The sequence below is a fragment of the Nerophis lumbriciformis genome, linkage group LG10, assembly GCF_033978685.3.
Source record: "Nerophis lumbriciformis linkage group LG10, RoL_Nlum_v2.1, whole genome shotgun sequence".
Classification (NCBI taxonomy): domain Eukaryota; kingdom Metazoa; phylum Chordata; class Actinopteri; order Syngnathiformes; family Syngnathidae; genus Nerophis; species Nerophis lumbriciformis.
The window spans coordinates 3168802-3187525 of NC_084557.2; the positions used below are offsets into that span (position 1 = coordinate 3168802).

Below are 18724 nucleotides of genomic sequence, written 5' to 3' on the forward strand. Positions count from 1 at the left end.
TTAAAATATAGGGTAGAAATGCATCCATTTGCAGGAAATGTAGTCTTGATTTTCAACATTTTCTTTTAAGGCTTGCATTTCTACATTAAAACATTCTTCTTCATACTGCATTAATATATGCTACTTTTAAACTTTCATGCAGAGAAGGAAATCACAACTAAAAAAATCACACAAATTTTTTCATACGGTGTTGATCTGGAAATTTTTGCCTCTGCATTTTGATGGTGTGGACGTGTGGCACCGAACGGAGATAAGCGTCTCGACAGACGTTATAATATTTGAACAATGATGACGAAAACTGTTTTGTCTGTCGTGTCGGTGTGTCGAAAATTGTTATGCGCTTATTTTTTTATTTGATTTTGTGCGTGGCATATAATTGCTATGCGCAGAGGACGTTTAAACAGTGCGCAATTGCACAAGCGCGCACCTTAGAGAGAACGTTGGTCACACGGCTGCGCTAGCATCACAGCTAACGTTAGCCATGCTGCTACCTCTCTGCTTGGGGAGGGCTTATACATATGTTACGTATGACGTGACAGTATGTTACGTATGACGTGACAGTATGTTACGTATGACGTGACAGTATGTGACGTGTGTAAGAAGGTGCGCTTGCTGTCTGTGAGAAGCACAGACACAGGAAAGAGTGAGAAGAGCCTGTCGTGTAATGCCAGCAGCTAAAAGCAACTGCGTTAGAATCCACAGACCTGTGGATGTGTTGAAGGTGTGCTGGAAAATGCGGAACGGAAATTACAGGGAGCAGCAGAAAAGTGGAATGTACTATTTAAATAGGTGCGTTGGAAAACACGGAGCAGAGTTTGCTTTTTTAACTGGATCTGGATCGGCATTTTCCCATGCCTTGCCGATACGCATTTTTTTGCAAATATCGGCGGCCGATCCGATCCAAATATCAGATCGGGACATCCCTACCCAAGACCTAACCTCCGGACTGATGACTTTAGATTGTCCTGAATAATTTGGAGGTAATCCTCCTTTTTCATTGTCCCATTTACTCTCTGTAAAGCACCAGTTCCATTGGCAGCAAAACAGGCCCAGAGCATAATACTACCACCACCATGCTTGACGGTAGGACTGGTGTTCCTGGGATTCTCCTCCAAACATATTGCTGGGTATTGTGGCCAAACAGCTCCATTTTTGTTTCATCTGACCACAGAACTTTCCTGCAGAAGGTCTTATCTTTGTCCATGTATAATAAATTCATAAAAGAAGCAAACTTCATGAATGTTTTTTTGTGACCAACAAGTATGTGCTCCAATCACTCTATCACAAAAAAATAAGAGTTGTAGAATTATTGGAAACTCAAAGACAGCCATGACATTATGTTCTTAACACGTGTATGTACACTTTTGGCCACGACTGTATGCTGTTCAAAACAAAAAACCTTATAATGAAAAATAAGTCGTGTTCCGCAAAAGGCTTGAGAAAAGTAATCTATAAAAGCATTTGTGATTGATAACCCGTATCAGGAAGTTGATCACCAGAGGTGGGTAGTAACGCGCTACATTTACTCCGTTACATCTACTTGAGTAACTTTTGGGATAAATTGTACTTCTAAGAGTAGTTTTAATGCAACATACTTTTACTTAAGTATATTTATAGAGAAGGAACGCTACTTTTACTCCGCTACTTTTATCTACATTCAGCTCGCTACTCGCTACTAATTCTTATCGATCTGTTAATGCACGCTTTGTTTGTTTTGGTCTGTCAGACAGACCTTCAAAGTGCCTGCCTTACTGGTGACGTTTCACTTCGTTCCACCAATCAGATGCGGTCACTGGTGACGTTGGACCAATCAAACAGAGCCAGGTGGTCACATGACCTGACTTAAACAAGTTGAAAAACTTATTGGGGTGTTACCATTTAGTGGTCAATTGTACGGAATATATACTGTACTGTGCAATCTAATAATAAAAGTTCCAATCAATCAATCAAAAGTGTGAAGGAAAATATATACTTTTTTTATTTCAACCGTACATCCCGTCAAAAGCCTCAAGACTGACCGCACATGAGGACGTTCCTGTATTCACAATAAAAGTGCCGCTCCATCGCGCATGCGCTTTCAAAACAAGAGTCTCCGAAAGCCAGCGCAAACAAGCTAGCAAGCTACGGAGTTTGACGCCAATATATTTCTTGTAAAGTGTATAAAAACGAATATGGAAGCTGGACAAATAGGATGCCAAAAACCCACCACTTTCATGTGGTATTAGACAGAAAGGAGGAACTTTTCTTCTCCTCCATTTGAAAACGTGGACGTTATCATCACTACTGTCTGATTACAATCAATGCAAGTCATCAGAATCAGGTAATACACCAACTTATATTCTAGTCTTCATTAAAGAAAGGAATCTATATGTTAAACATGCATGTATATTCATTAAAACACCTTTAACATGTAAACAAAAACAGCAAAATAAATACATATAAATGATATACTGTATATATCAATGTATATGTATGTATGTATATATATACCGGTATATATATATATATATATATATATATATGAGTGTGTATGTTACTCATCAGTTACTCAGTACTTGAGTAGTTTTTTCACAACATACTTTTTACTTTTACTCAAGTAAATATTTGGGTGACTACTCCTTACTTTTACTTGAGTAATAAATCTCTAAAGTAACAGTACTCTTACTTGAGTACAATTTCTGGCTACTCTACCCACCTCTGTTGATCACACATAGAAAAGCCTCCTGTATTAGGATGCTGAATGTACCTTAAACCTCCTCCGTCTATGGACAGGATGCGTATGCCTCGGCCTTTAACTGCTTTATGGTAGCCCACCAGAGTAAGAGCTTCTCGAACTGCTTCCCTCAGACCAGGGTGCCTTGCTTGTTGTAGACGCAATAAGCAGGGGATGACTTTCTCCTGAGGAACACAGGAACACATTGGAGTTTTCTAGGCAGATTGGAGGACAAATACAAGCAGAATCCTTCACATAACTCAGTCAGTCACAATGCATCCCTATTTTTGTGTTTCAGAAGAACTACAGTTGACAGTGGCAACCACTTCTACAAACCCCGTTTCCATATGAGTTGGGAAATTGTGTTAGATGTAAATATAAACGGAATACAATGATTTGCAAATCATTTTTAACCCATATTCAGTTGAATATGCTACAAAGACAACATATTTGATGTTCAAACTGATAAACTTTTTTTTTTTTGCAAATAATCAATAACTTTAGAATTTGATGCCAGCAACAGGTGACAAAGAAGTTGGGAAAGGTGGCAATAAATACTGATAAAGTTGAGGAATGCTCATCAAACACTTATTTGGAACATCCCACAGGTGTGCAGGCAAATTGGGAACAGGTGGGTGCCATGATTGGGTATAAAAGTAGATTCCATGAAATGCTCAGTCATTCACAAACAAGGATGGGGCGAGGCTCACCACTTTGTCAACAAATGGGTGAGCAAATTGTTGAACAGTTTAAGAAAAACCTTTCTCAACCAGCTATTGCAAGGAATTTAGGGATTTCACCATCTACGGTCCGTAATATCATCAAAGGGTTCAGAAAATCTGGAGATATCACTGCACGTAAGCAGCTAAGCCCGTGCACCTTCGATCCCTCAGGCTGTACTGCATCAACAAGCGACATCAGTGTGTAAAGGATATCACCACATGGGTTCAGGAACACTTCAGAAACCAACTGTCAGTAACTAGTTGGTCTGTACATCTGTTAGTGCAAGTTAAAACTCTCCTATGCAAGGCGAAAACCGTTTTATCAACAACACCCAGAAACTTCGCTGGGCCTGAGCTCATCTAAGATAGACTGATACAAAGTGGAAAAGTGTTCTGTGGTCTGACGAGTCCACATTTCAAATTGTTTTTGGAAACTGTGAACGTCGTGTCCTCCGGACCAAAGAGGAAAAGAACCATCCGGATTGTTATAGGCGCAAAGTTGAAAAGCCAGCATGTGTGATGGTATGGGGGTGTATTAGTGCCCAAGACATGGGTAACTTACACGTCTGTGAAGGCGCCATTAATGCTGAAAGGTACATACAGGTTTTGGAGCAATCCAAGCAACGTTACCATGGACGCCCCTGCTTATTTCAGTAAGACAATGCCAAGCCACGTGTTACATCAACATGGCTTCATAGTAAAAGAGTGCAGGTACTAGACTGGCCTGCCTGTAGTCCAGACCTGTCTCCCATTTAAAATGTGTGGGGCATTATGAAGCCTAAAATACCACAACGGAGACGCCCGGACTGTTGAACAACTTAAGCTGTACATCAAGCAAGAATGGGAAAGAATTCCACCTGAGAAGCTTAAAAAATGTGTCTCCTCGGTTCCCAAACGTTTACTGAGTGTTGTTAAAAGGAAAGGCCATGTAACACAGTGGTGAACATGCCCTTTCCCAACTACTTTGGCACGTGTTGCAGCCATGAAATTCTAAGTTAATTAAAGCTGCAAGCAGCATTGGTCGGGCCCGCGTATTTGGCAGGTGCTAGTCCTAAGTGTCCCAATACTTTTGTCTACTTTTAGTCTGAAGTGTCCCAAGACTTTTGTCTAGTGTACCTACCTTGTCTGCATTGTGTGGGCACGTTGGTGCTTCCTGCTTTTAAGCAGCCATCTTAAAAAAACAGCAGCGCAGCAGCATCAGCGCAGCGGGTCTTTGAAGGGTCATAAAATCAAAACCGGAGCAGGTATTAAAACGCTGTTCTGTTATTTTATACACAAGGGTTTAATCTCTCTCCTGTGTTAGTTTGAAGCCGAAACGACAAACGCGCTCGGAGGAGATAGTTTTTGAAGGAAGGTGACCGGTTTTTACAAAAAATTAGTTTTGAAGGGGGAATAGCAAACTTCCTGTTAATTTTTGCTGGGGGTTGTCAATTTATGAAATGTAGGTCTAAGTGAGACCTACATAGAGGTTTTTGTTTCATGTCTCTCCGACCTTCCCAGGGAGAGTTACAGGCAGTTTTGTCAGTTTTTTCATCCGAGGAGCAGTTTTTTGTACGTTTCATTAAAAAATTGCGCTAGAGCACAATTTTGAGATTTGGGGTTAGGTTTTTTTATTAGATCACAATTTTTGCCAGTCCTGATGTGTGTGTTCAGTTCGGTGAGTTTTGAAGCATGTTAAGGGGGTCAAATTACAGTTCAAAGAGGCAAAATTGACTGTTTTTAGTACTTTTTTGTCTTGAAGGGGGAATTGCCAACTTCCTGTTGATTTTTGCCCGAGAATATACTATTACGAAATCTAGGTCTAAGTCACACCTACATAAAGGTTTTTGTTTCATGTCTCTCCGACCTTTATAGTGGGAGTTACAGGCAGTCTAGTTTTTTTTTTCGTAGGGGGCGCTAGAGCGCAATTTTGAGTTTTGTGGTTCGTTTTTTTTTTTTTAAAGGCAATTTTCGCAGGTCCTGATGTGTGGGTCAAATATGGTGAGTTTTGAAGCATGTTAAGTGGGTCAAATTACAGTTTAAAGTGGCGGCGGAAGAATAAAGAATAATAAAACCTTACAAATTCAATAGGTCCTTATGTCCCATTGCATAAGGGAGTCCTTATACAATGGGCCATGCGGGCCCTAATTATTATTTGCAAAAAAATAAAAAAGTTTATGAGTTTGAACATCAAATATTTTGTCTTTGTAGTGCATTCAACTGAATATGGGTTGAAAAGGATTTGCAAATCATTGTATTCCGTTTATATTTACATCTAACACAATTTCCCAACTCTGGAAACGGGTTTTGTAGATGTGGGAGTCAACTGTCTTCACGTCACAGGGCATTAGTAGAACCTTTGCCTACATTGGTAAGTGGCCACGGTTAGAAATAGGTTAGGCCCTGATGGAGATAAGGCTGTGATATAAATAAATGCAGCGCATGCCCATAAGACCATGCTCCACATCCACATAGTGTTTGCCCCGCAGCAAACCCAGAATGGCCAACTAGATACCTCACCTTGACAGCAACCCCACAAGTCTCAGGGAACTCCAGGAGATGGTAGCTGAGGTCCTCCACTCTGCTGATGTAAACCCTCACATCTGTGGCCCTGTGGAGAGCTTGGACCAGAGCACGGGTTCGATTGTCCACGCTCACCCTGGCAATGATCTGGATGAGGGAAAATAATAAATATTACCTAAAGAACTGTCCAGAATGTAAGTGTCCATTTGTACTGCAAAACAAATACCGCAGTGATATGTAAATGACGCTCATGGCTGCTATGAAGGCAAGTGTGGGGGACCGACAGAGCAATTGTAAACAATACTAAAACCTCAACAAAATTGTTATACAGTTCTCAAAAACATTCAACCCAAATGCACATAAAATGCTGTATTTTTTCCTATCAACATGTTTTTGGTCCTAATAGAAGAAACCAATTCCCTACCATGCATTAGTGATTCAAATAACAAACAATTAAAATGACTTACAAAAATAGATTCAATCTTTGATTGAACCATATCATACAAAATATTAGTAAATAGTCCGAAAATTAACTTTACAGTCCAGTATTTACTTTTATAAAAGGAGGCACCTGAAGTGACATGTTTAAATATATTTAAATATAGTATGTATTTTAAATATATATAGTGTTCCCTCGCTACAACACGGCCTCACTGTTACACAGATTTTTGTCTGTGTGTAATTTTTTACAGTGTTGCATGCTTTTTTTTTCTTCCTTTTTTTTTTTTTACAGAGTATGAATGCGCATTGTGTTCTGCGTCCTGATTGGCTAAGGGACTGTAGACCATTGTCAATCAATCTTCTTCATGCCATGTGTCCTGTACAGTACAGAATGTATACTGTGGTGGGGGATATAATCTTGTACAAGTTTTTTAATATGGATAAGACAGACTTATTTTGGAAACTAATGCCCTCTCGCACCTTTATAATGCCGAACAAGGCCAAAACGCAGGACTTAAGGCCCAAAAAGCTGGTGTGACTCTGGTTATGTGTGGAAATGCCGTGGGCTTTGTGATAAAACTCAGGCTTTTTCATAGGTCAAAAAATCGTAGAGCCCTAAAAAACAGGTTTTGATATTTGGTTTCATTCTTTAATACAGTAGGGTACTGTACTTATTTTTTTTAAATCCACAAAGGTTTGAACTTTGAGAGTGTTTAAACAATAGAAATGTGAGAAAATGTTAATGCCTGTCTGAGAAAAGTTTTTAAAGTGTGTGGTTAAGGGTTTTACACACTTAAAACATACAGTGGGGCAAAAAAGTATTTAGTCAGCCCCCGATTGTGCAAGTTCTCCCACTTAAAATGATGACAGAGGTCTGTAATTTTCATCATATGTACACTTCAACTGTGAGAGACAGAATGTGAAAAAAAAATCCAGGAATTCACATTGTAGGATTTTTAAAGAATTTATTTGTAAATTATGGTGGAAAATAAGTATTTGGTCACTTCAAACAAGGAAGATCTCTGGCTCTCACAGACCTGTAACTTCTTCTTTAAGAAGCTCTTCTGTCTTCCACTCCTTACCTGTATTAATGGCACCTGTTTGAAATTGTTTTCCGTATAAAAGACACCTGTCCACAGCCTCAAACAGTCAGACTCCAAACTCCAGTATGGCCAAGACCAAAGAGCTGTCGAAGGACACCAGGAAAATAATTGTAGACCTGCACCAGACTGTGAAGAGTGAATCTACAATAGGCAAGCAGCTTGGTGTGAAAAAATCAACTGTGGGAGCAATTATCAGAAAATGGAAGACATACAAGACCACTGATAATCTCCCTCGATCTGGGGCTCCACGCAAGATCTCATCCCGTGGGGTCAAAATGATCATGAGAACGGTGAGCAAAAATCCCAGAACCACACGGGGGGACCTGGTGAATGACCTGCAGAGAGCTGGGACCAAAGTAACAAAGGTTACCATCAGTAACACACGACGCCGACAGGGAATCAAATCCTGCAGTGCCCGTCTGAAGTTTGCCAGAGAGCACATGGATGATACAGCAGAGGATTGGGAGAAGGTCATGTGGTCAGATGAAACCAAAATAGAACTTTTTGGTATAAACTCAACTCGTTGTGTTTGGAGGAAGAAGAATACTGAGTTGCATCCCAAGAACACCATACCTACTGTGAAGCATGGGGGTGGAAACATCATGCTTTGGGGCTGTTTTTCTGCTAAGGGGACAGGCCGACTGAACCGTGTTAAGGAAAGAATGAACGGGGCCATATATCGTGAGATTTTGAGCCAAAACCTCCTTTCATCAGTGAGAGCTTTGAAGATGAAACGTGGCTGGGTCTTCCAGCATGACAATGATCCCAAACACACCGCCCGGGCAACGAAGGAGTGGCTCCGTAAGAAGCATTTGAAAGTCCTGGAGTGGCCTAGCCAGTCTCCAGACCTCAACCCCATAGAAAATCTGTGGAGGGAGTTGAAAGTCTGTGTTGCTCGGCGACAGCCCCAACACATCACTGCTCTCGAGAAGATCTGCATGGAGGAATGGGCCAAAATACCAGCTACTGTGTGTGCAAACCTGGTAAAGACCTATAGTAGTCGTTTGACCTCTGTTATTGCCAACAAAGGTTATATTACAAAGTATTGAGTTGAATTTTTGTTAGTGACCAAATACTTATTTTCCACCATAATTTACATATAAATTCTTTAGAAATCCTACAATGTGAATTCCTGGATTTTTTTTCACATTCTGTCTCTCACAGTTGAAGTGTACTTATGATGAAAATTACAGACCTCTGTCATCATTTTAAGTGGGAGAACTTGCACAATTGGTGGCTGACTAAATACTTTTTTGCCCCACTGTACATAAGAAACAAAAAAATATATACAGTACTGCAAACAAAAAAAACAACCTATAAACGAAAAAACATGCACAGTAAATGAAAAAAAACATGTAAATGAAAAAACGGGGGGGAAAAATCGACTTCTACTACACGGATTTCACTTAAAGCGGGTATTTTTTGGAACATAACGCCAGCGTTAAACGAGGGAACACTTAATATTATATTATAATAAATACCGTATAATATAAAGTGTTATATCATATTGTTTTAGTCTCATTAAATGTTAGCTCCATCTCATGTTTAAAGCTTTTCTTAGGGGAGGCCTTCATCAATAAAAATTAGGGGTGCTCAAAAAAATTGTTTCACATCCGAATCCCGATACTTACTCAATCTGATTCTAAATCGATTAAAAATGATCAAGATTTGCTTTGTAAAACTTTATATATGTATACATTTTTTAAGAATAAATTTTAGGCCAAGAGGATCTCTTGTAACTTGGAACCTGTTTGGGAAAGGTTTTATTATCATACCAAATACATTGCAAGAATCGTGTTCGAAATTGAATCGCCACCCCAAGAATCGTGATCAAATCCCAAGATTCCAATCCCTATTACAAACGTATTTTATAAAAATATAAAATAACATTGTGATTTTTTTTAACACACATATACATCATTTCTAAATATGTATAATATCCCTATTACAAATGTATTTTACAAACATTAAATAACATTGTGATTTTTTTAAATCACGTACACATTTTTAAATATGTATAACCTAATAAAATAATATTGATTATAGTACTCTGAATTAGTGTCTCATTGAAAATTGGATCCCTCTATACATGTTATAATACAATATACATTCATGTGATTAGGAAATATCATATTATAATTATTACAATAATTTAAATAACTCCCCTAAGAATTAGGCATTACAAAAAATGTACATTTGATTAAGCATTGATTATTCTATATGACATTTATGTGGTATTACGGTCAAATCAGTTATTTTTGAGGTACGGTTAGGCAGCTTTTTTCATCGGAGTCCTCCACGCTTTCTTTTCAGCTTTACAGATGCCAGGCTTTCCATGCAGGCGCTGGCAGTTGTAATAGTCGAGTTTGAAGTCACTTTTTTGATGCTTGGACTGCCTGATAAGGCGTGTCATACAACATAAGGAAGCTTGAAGATAACAAACAGGTTGGGAATTGTGTTCACCATCAAGGCCTGGTCACATGAGCAGCCAGTCTAAAAATACATGCAGTCACGCAGGGCTTGCCACAAGCATTAGACACCTGTCGCTGCAGGAGATGTGAACACATTTTGATATTTATACATGCTACAACATGTGCTCTGTAGCTATGTGGTAGTTCCTACCAGTTTTAAACACGCCGTGGTTCAACCGCTTTTAAAGAAACCTGGTCTGGACAGTTCAGTTTTAGCCCATTTTAGACCTATTTCTAAGCTGTCTTTCCTCTCAAAGATTTTGGAGAAGATTGTTTTTACCCAGTTAAACACTTTTTTAGAGGACTGTGATATTTTAGAAGTCTTTCAGTCTGGGTTTAAACCCCTCCATAGTACCGAGTCAGCTTTATTAAGGGTTTTTAATGACATCCTTCGAGCAACAGATTTAGGAGATCATGTAGTTTTAGTTTTACTGGATCTAACAGCAGCATTTGATACGGTGGACCATAATATTTTAATTAGACGCCTGCAGCATCAAGTGGGCATCTGTGGTACTGCTTTGAGTTGGCTGAAGTCCTATTTGACTAACAGGACCTTCTCTGTGAATGTTGCTGGATCTGAATCCTCCGTTGCTCCCTTGACATGTGGGGTCCCACAAGGCTCAGTTTTGGGACCACTTCTCTTTTCTATTTATTTACTTCCCCTGGGCTCAATCCTAAGAAAGCATGATATTTCTTTTCATTGTTATGCCGATGACACACAAATGTATTTTCCATTAAAGAGAAATCATGCCTCTTCAATACAGCCATTACTTGCCTGTCTTGAGGATATCAAGGCCTGGATGGCCCTAAACTTCTTAAATTTTAATGAAAAGAAGACAGAAGTAATAGTGTTTGGACCTAGTGGTACCTGTGAGCTCCCCCCTGTTGACTTTGGCCCTTTGGCTTTGCACGTTAAGCCCATGGTCACCAACCTGGGCTTTCGTATTGACTGTGATGTTAAATTGGACCGTCAGATTGGCACAGTGGTGAAAGCCAGCTTTTTTTTATTTACGTCAGCTGGCCAAGGTTAAAAACCTTCTTTCTAGGCAACAGTTAGAGACAGTAATCCATGCCTTTACTACATCTCGGCTGGATTACTGTAACTCTTTATATTTTGGAATTAGTCAGTCCTCCCTCTCACGTCTGCAGCTGGTCCAAAATGCAGCTGCCCGACTTTTAACTAACACAAGAAAAAGAGAGCACATTACTCCTGTTTTAGCCTCCCTCCACTGGCTGCCTGTGTCTTTTAGAGTCCATTTTAAGATTATCTTACTCGTTTTTAAATCCTTACGTGGTCTTGCCCCACCTTACCTCTCTGAGCTGCTCCATCTGTATGCCCCCACCCGGTCCCTCAGGTCAGCTGATCAGCTGATCCTGGAGGTACCCAAAACAAAGCGCAAGCTCAGAGGGGACAGAGCTTTCTCTGTTGCGGGTCCCAAACTCTGGAACGATCTCCCTCTCCATGTGAGACAGGCCCCTTCTTTGGCTATTTTCAAGACCCTTCTTAAAACCCATTTTTATTCACTGGCTTTTAACCCAGCATGAGACTTTGAACTGTTTTTAGCTTTTAACTTTTTGAACTGTTTTTATCTAACAAACTGTTCTTAGGGTAATTTATATTTGCTTTTTAATTGTGTATTTTTATTTCTGTTTTAAATGTTATTTTTTAGTCTGTCCTTTGCCTCTATTTCTTTGTGGTGTACAGCCCTTTGTTTTTCAACTGTGCTTGTTTTTAAAGGGCTTTATAAATAAAGTTGGTATGGTATGGTATGGTATGGCAACTCAATCCAAAACACTTACCTTTTCCCTTTGAAGAAGAAGTTTCTTGGCCTTCTCATCTGCCACCGTCAGCTCTTTACTGATGCTGACCTCCGCCTGCTTCCCCGGCGCATCCTCAAGCTTAACGGCGTCATCCGTAGCACTTTTGGACTCCCCCGTCCTGAACTTTGGCACCAAGGGGGTGATGTAGCTCCCGACAAAAGCTTGCACGGTGGGAGCGGAGTAGGCCAGGTAGTGGCCCAAGCCTTTCTTGGCGGGAAGGGCCGGCCTATTACACATTAGGTCACTTGATTGTGGAGGCTTTTCCAAGTGGTCTTTCTTCTCCTGAGTTTTGGTACTGCTGTCGAAGTAGGAATTGATGTGATGGGCTAGGTAGTTGTAGGTTTGATCCAGGTTGACTGACAAGCTGCTAGGGTGGAAAAGTGCTTGGGTTTGTTTCCCGTTGGAGGATTGTTGAGGCTCCTCCGGTTTGACGCGCCTTAGCTTTATCTCCTTACTCTCCTGCGCGGGTACGGTGGCAACAGCGTCAGTGGCTTGTGTGGCGTTGTGAGGCTGCGAGGAGGAGGTAGTGGCAGCAGCTTCTAGCGCAGTTACAGATGTTGGCTTGGAAGAAGCAGTGGTCCCTTTTTCCGTAGTCGGCTCCACATTTGTCCCAGGCTTCTGGGCTTTGAGTCTGGTGATCTTGGAGAGAAGGTCCGTTTGCGTCACGGCTTTAGAAACCGTGTCCAGCGTGTTCCTCACTCGTGACATGTGCTGGTTCAGGCCCGCAGACCAGCGAGGCGTCGAGCTCTTCAAACACAAGCCACCGGTGTGGATCCCCAGCTTTTGTCTAAGCTGGTAAGCCCTGCGGCGCCATGTTTTTCGAGTCGGAGACCCCCGAGAGCAGAAGATGTACAACCGGCTGAGGAAGACGCACTGAGGATGTTGCACATGGATTGAGCGCTGGAAGGTACCTGAGGAGGGAAATGGGGAGGATGCTAATTTACATGAGTGGCGTATAGGGGTGTAACGGATACGTGTATTTGTATTGAACCGTTTCGGTACGGGGGTTTCGGTTCGGTTCGGAGGTGTACCGAACGAGTTTCCACACGGACATATTAAGTAGCGTAAACAATGTGTAAACAATGCACAACGAGGCACAACACATGGCATGCTAGCAACGACCGGGCTAGGACAACATGTAAAAGCCAGAGCTGGAAGACCCTCCTGCCTCGTTAAGATCTCCCGTTTGGGAACATTTTGGCTGCGCAATATAACAATGGAGGACGGAGGTTTGCCGACATTGTTCAGCAGCTGCTTCTGACAACACGTCAAACATGCTAACCCATTTGAAGCGTCACTCCGCCAATAGCACTTAATTCACCTGGTGGGCCAGAAGAAGAAGAGGGACGGATGGACGGACGGACGGACGGGATCAAAATACGAGGGTAATATAGGTTAAAGGTAGATAGGTTATAGCTACATCGCTCGTGGCTCGTCATATATTTGACGGTAATCCGCGATTTCACCGAGCGTTTCACTGACGGTGAGCAGCCTGACGCTGCTTCATGCACGTAGTAACAGTCACGTGTTTTCATACCGACGAGCTAACGTGTCCAGGTTATAACCCTGTTGTCAATAAACACACGTGGACTGAAGCTAAATTGTCCACTGTCCACTGCAGCATGTGAATGCAATGAAAAGAATCAAATCTGAGCCAACCAGCTGTTAAAATGTTGTCCAGGTTAATGTTTTGGCCATTAAAGGCCCTTCATTTCAAGGTTTCAACTGTGATCGGGCTTTTAACAGGTGGCTGACCTGTTCAGATGGGTGTAACTGCTACTGGTCAAATAATGTGAAATAGCATTTAATTTTACATGTATGCAATGCCATTTAAATGTAGTTATAGATGATAATAATAATAATAATAATAATAATAATAAATACTGTGTAGTGTTGTAAATAGTCAACGGGAAGAATTTTAGTAAGATATAAGCCATGAGCACTACACAGCCAGAAAAAAACCTAGGCAGGACAAGTAAAAATATTGGGGCAAGTAGATTTGAGAAGTCGGGCAAGTAGAAAAAAACCTTAACGTTGAACCCTGCATGTGTTGAGCTGCTGCCGCTTAAGGTTAGACGGCACTGTACATAGAGCGCTTCTGCTCGTTAGTAATAAATTCTAATGTTGGATGTTCACACAGATGAGTATAGAAAAATATTTTCAACGGCCGAAAAGGGCTCGACTTGGAGAGGAGGTAGGCCTACAGTCCGGACCACAGGTGCGACCTGTTCAGCAGCAGCAGCAGGAGGACGAGGAGGTTGACTGACTGTGGCAGGACACCTCTGCCTCTGTTTCACTTCATGTTGCTGGTAAATAATATGGTTGCAGTAGTAGGCTAAAGTTAAATTATTTAGTATTCACTAATTAAAGGGGCATTTTAAAGGCAAGACATTTTAGCTTTTATATTTTATAAGATATATTTTTTGTAAGAACCACAATTAATAAATATATTTCAGTGAATCACTAATTGTTCAAATCTGTATATAAATATGTACATAAAATGTTGTAATTATATTCCAACTCCGCGTTCTTCTTTGTCATCGCCGCTGCCACCGCCACCCCCCAACCACACCACCACAAATAGATGCCTGTCCTGTGGGAAACACTGCACCGCATTCAAGCAGCCTCTCCTCGGCGAGTCAGGCAGGGCTAAAGCAATAACAAATGTTTTTATAGCAGCAGATTTAAGACCATATTGCATTAGAAACTAGATTTTGACCCACTTCTATGGTGGAAGAACAATAAGCCCATATATCCTCTTACTGCCAAGTTAGCCAGGCTGGGGGGGGGGGGGGAAGAAAAGTTAATCTGAGGCTGAGTTGACTTGAAACTGTTTAATGTTGCACTTTTTATATGTAGAAGAAAAGTTTTGTCATTTTATTTAATCTGAGCAACAACTTGAGGCAGTTTAATGTTGATTAACGTGGACCCCGACTTAAACAAGTGGAAAAACTTATTGGGGTGTTACCATTTAGTGGTCAATTGTACGGAATATGTACTGTACTGTGCAATCTACTAATGAAAGTCTCAATCAATCAATCAAAAAAAGCACTTTATATGTGTGTACAGCTCCACTAATGGACATTGGAGTGTTACTTTCAAAGGCAAAATTAAAGTATTGCTAGAAACATAATTTTATATGGGATTTTATTGTATTATATGTATAGTATAGGTTCCAAAAAGAAAAAAGCATAAAACACCACCAGAATTAGAGATATTACAAATCAAAGTGATAAAGCTTAGTGTTACGCTCATGACTTGGTGTAACTAAACATTACCCTATAAGATGGAGGCAATTGCATTTTATTAGGGCCCGCATGGCCCATTGTATAAGGACTCCCAAAGGGAGTCCTTATGCAATGGGACATAAGGACCTATTGAATTTGTAAGGTTTTATTCTTTATTCTTTATTCTTCCGCCGCCACATTAAACTGTAATTTGGCCCACTTAACATGCTTCAAAACTCACCATATTTGACCCACACATAAGGACCTGCGAAAATTGCCTTTTTTTTAAAAAAACGAACCACAAAACTCACAATTGCGCTCTAGCGCCCCCTAGGAAAAAAAAAACTAGACTGCCTGTAACTCCCACTAGGAAGGTCGGAGAGACATGAAACAAAAACCTCTATGTAGGTCTGACTTAGACCTACATTTCATAATAGTACATTGTCGGGCTAAAATCAACAGGAAGTTGGCAATTCCCCCTTCAAGACAAAAAAGTACTAAAAACAGTAACTTTTGCCTCTTTGAGCTGTAATTTGACCCCCTTAACACGCTTCAAAACTCACCAAACTGAACGCACACATCAGGACTGTCAAAAATTGCGATCTTATAAAAAAACCTAACCCCAAATCTCAAAAATTGCGCTCTAATAAAACGCAGAAAAAACTGCTCCTCGAAAGAAAAAAATGACAAAACTGCCTGTAACTCCCACTGGGAAGGTCGGAGAGACATGAAACAAAAACCTCTATGTAGGTCTAACTTAGACCTACATTTCATAAATTGACAACCCCCAGCAAAAATCAACAGGAAGTTTGCTATTCCCCCTTCAAAACAACATTTTTGTAAAAACCGGTCACATTTCTTCAAACATTATCTCCTCTGAGCGCGTTTGTTGTTTCGGCTTCAAACTAACACAGGAGAGAGATTGAACCCTTCTGATTAAAAGTTGGCGAAAGAGTTTTGATACCTGCTCCGGTTTTGATTTTATGACCCTTCAAAGAACCTCTGCGCTGATGCTGCTGTTTTTTCAAGATGGCTGCTTAAAAGCAGGCAGCACCAGCGTGCCCACACAATGCAGACAAGGTAGGTACACTAGACAAAAGTATTGGGACAATTCGGACTAAAAGTAGACAAAAGTATTGGGACACTTATGACTACCACTGGACAAAAGTATTGGGACACATAGCACGAAAACTGGACAAAAGTATTGGGACACTTGGGACTACAACTTGACAAAAGTATTGGGACACTTATGACTACCACTGGACAAAAGTATTGGGACACTTATGACCAAAACTGAACAAAAGTATCGGGACACTTACACTGCACAAAAGTATTGGGACACTTAGGAATACCACTGGACAAAAGTATTGGGACACCTACACTGGATAAAAGTATTGCGACACTTAGGACTACAACTTGACAAAAGTATTGGGACACTTAAGACTAAAACTTGACAAAAGTATTGGGACACTTAAGACTAAAACTGGACAAAAGTATTGGGACACTTAGGACTAGCACCTGCCAAATACGCGGGCCCGACCAACGCTGCTTGCAGCTTTAATTGATATTTGAAATGTATTCAATGTTTATAAATGAATATTTAAATATACTAAATGTAAAAAAAAAAAGGGAATAAATATTCAAAATAAGATCATTAAATGAAATCTAGTTTGGTTACGCCATCAAGAGCGCAACACAAGATTGTAAAAGTTTCAACTACAATTCTAAATAAGATGTCAAAAGCAAACTGAAATCAAATACACACAGCTTAAAGATTGATCAATACCTATTTAAATTTAGTAATACATAAATATGATGATTTATCAAAATATAAAAGAAATATACCTTAACACAGTGTTTTTCAACCTTTTTTGAGCCAAGGCACATTTTTTGAGTTGAAAAAATCCGGAGGCACACCACCAGCAGAAATCATTAAAAACGAAACTCAGTTGACAGTAAAAGGTTGTTGTCACAATTGTTGGACATGACTTTAAAACATAACCAAGCATGCATCAATATAGCTCTTGTCTCAAAGTAGGTGTACTGTCACCACCTGTCACATCACACCCTGACTTATTTGGACTTTTTTGCTGTTTTCCTGTGTGTAGTGTTTTACTTCTTGTCTTGCGCTCCTATTTTGGTGTCTTTTTCTTTTCTTTTTGTATTTTCCTGTAGCAGTTTCATGTCTTCCTTTGATCGATATTTCCCGCATCTACTTTGTTTTAGCAATCAAGAATATTTCAGTTGTTTTCATCCTTCTTTGTGGGGACATTGTTGATTGTCATGTCATGTTCGGATGTACATTGTGGACGCCGTCTTTGCTCCACAGTAAGTCTTTGCTGTCGTCCAGCATTCTGTTTTTGTTTACTTTGTCGCCAGTTCAGTTTTAGTTTCGTTCTGCATAGCCTTCCCTAAGCTTCAATGCCTTTTCTTAGGGGCACTCACCTTTTGTTTATTTTTGTTTTCAGCATTAGACACCTTTTTACCTGCACACTGCCTCCCGCTGTTTCCGACATCTACAAAGCAATTAGCTACCGGCTGCCACCTACTGATATGGAAGAGTATTACACGGTTAGTCTGCCGAGCTCTAGACAGCACCGACACTCAACAACAACACATCATTGGCAGACTATAATTACTGGTTTGCAAAAAAATATTTTTAACCCAAATAGGTGAAATTACATCATCTCCCACGGCACACCAGACTGTATCTCACGGCACACTAGTGTGCCACGGCACAGTGGTTGAAAAACACTGCCTTAACAGAACGCTCATGATGGTTACACCAAAAAGTAACGCTATGGATAGCGTTTTTCCAAGTTTTTGGAGCATTTTTATGCTATTTCCAAGCATCTCCTTTTTATTATCGTTGATTTTAAATGGTCAAACTAATGCATATTATATACTGTATACATGCCCTAGTAAACAAAACAAAAAGTCACATTTATTTGGATTGTTACATTCTGAAGTACATTTGTGCAAGTGGGTGCGAATGTACCCATTACCAGAGCTGTACACATGTAGAAAGGTTTTGTTAAGAAACCATTCTGAGCCTTATCTTATTTAGTTTTTATTTTAGATATGTGGACCACATTAACCCTGGCAATGGACCCTGTGTGTGTATATGTATGTTATGCCATTGTTTACACATTTGGTATATAAATAACCAAAACATTTATATTTTGTTGTTTTCTTACTGTACCGAAAATGAACCGAACCGTGACCTCTAAACCGAGGTACGTACCGAAACGAAATTTTTGTGTACCGTTACACCCCTAGTGGCGTATATCAAAATGTTCTGTTCAGTTGAACCCAGGTACTCACTCAGGCACCATCTGTGACTCATCCTTTAAGGTGCCAAGAGTTCACTCCATCCGAAGCAACTTTAGCTCGACACTCCTTCTTTCCATCAACCTGCTGATCATCAACAGACAGTGAGAGTTATTTTTTTGTTGTCCTGTCCAGCTTCTCAGGCGAATCATATAGTTGATGTAGATGCCCATATCGGCTGTTTAGATTTACTTTACAAAAGAAAAGTGTAGGATACTTCTCTTGTTGCCTTATTAGGGACCGAGTCCCTTTGGGACAGAGGACCCTATTGTATTTCTAGCGTTTTATTATTATACCGCCGCCTCTTTGAGCTGTAATTTGACCCCCTTAACATGCTTCAAAACTCACCAAATTGGACACACACATCAGAACTGGCGAAAATTGCGATCAAATT

At 40.3% G+C, this 18724-nt stretch overlaps 1 protein-coding gene across 1 annotated transcript in view; it reads right to left on the minus strand.

Moving 5' to 3' along the window:
- The window catches only part of LOC133612754 (calcium-independent phospholipase A2-gamma-like), a 79673-nt gene that overhangs the window by 58027 nt on the left and 2922 nt on the right, over positions 1 to 18724 (minus strand). Inside the window, exons 3-6 of the mRNA XM_061970432.2 lie at positions 18325 to 18417; positions 11753 to 12684; positions 5935 to 6084; positions 2747 to 2898 (exon numbers count right to left, since the gene is read on the minus strand). Coding sequence (XP_061826416.2) covers positions 2747 to 2898; positions 5935 to 6084; positions 11753 to 12684; positions 18325 to 18346 — 1256 coding nt within the window. The 5' untranslated portion in view covers positions 18347 to 18417. The remainder of the gene's footprint in view (positions 1 to 2746; positions 2899 to 5934; positions 6085 to 11752; positions 12685 to 18324; positions 18418 to 18724) is intronic.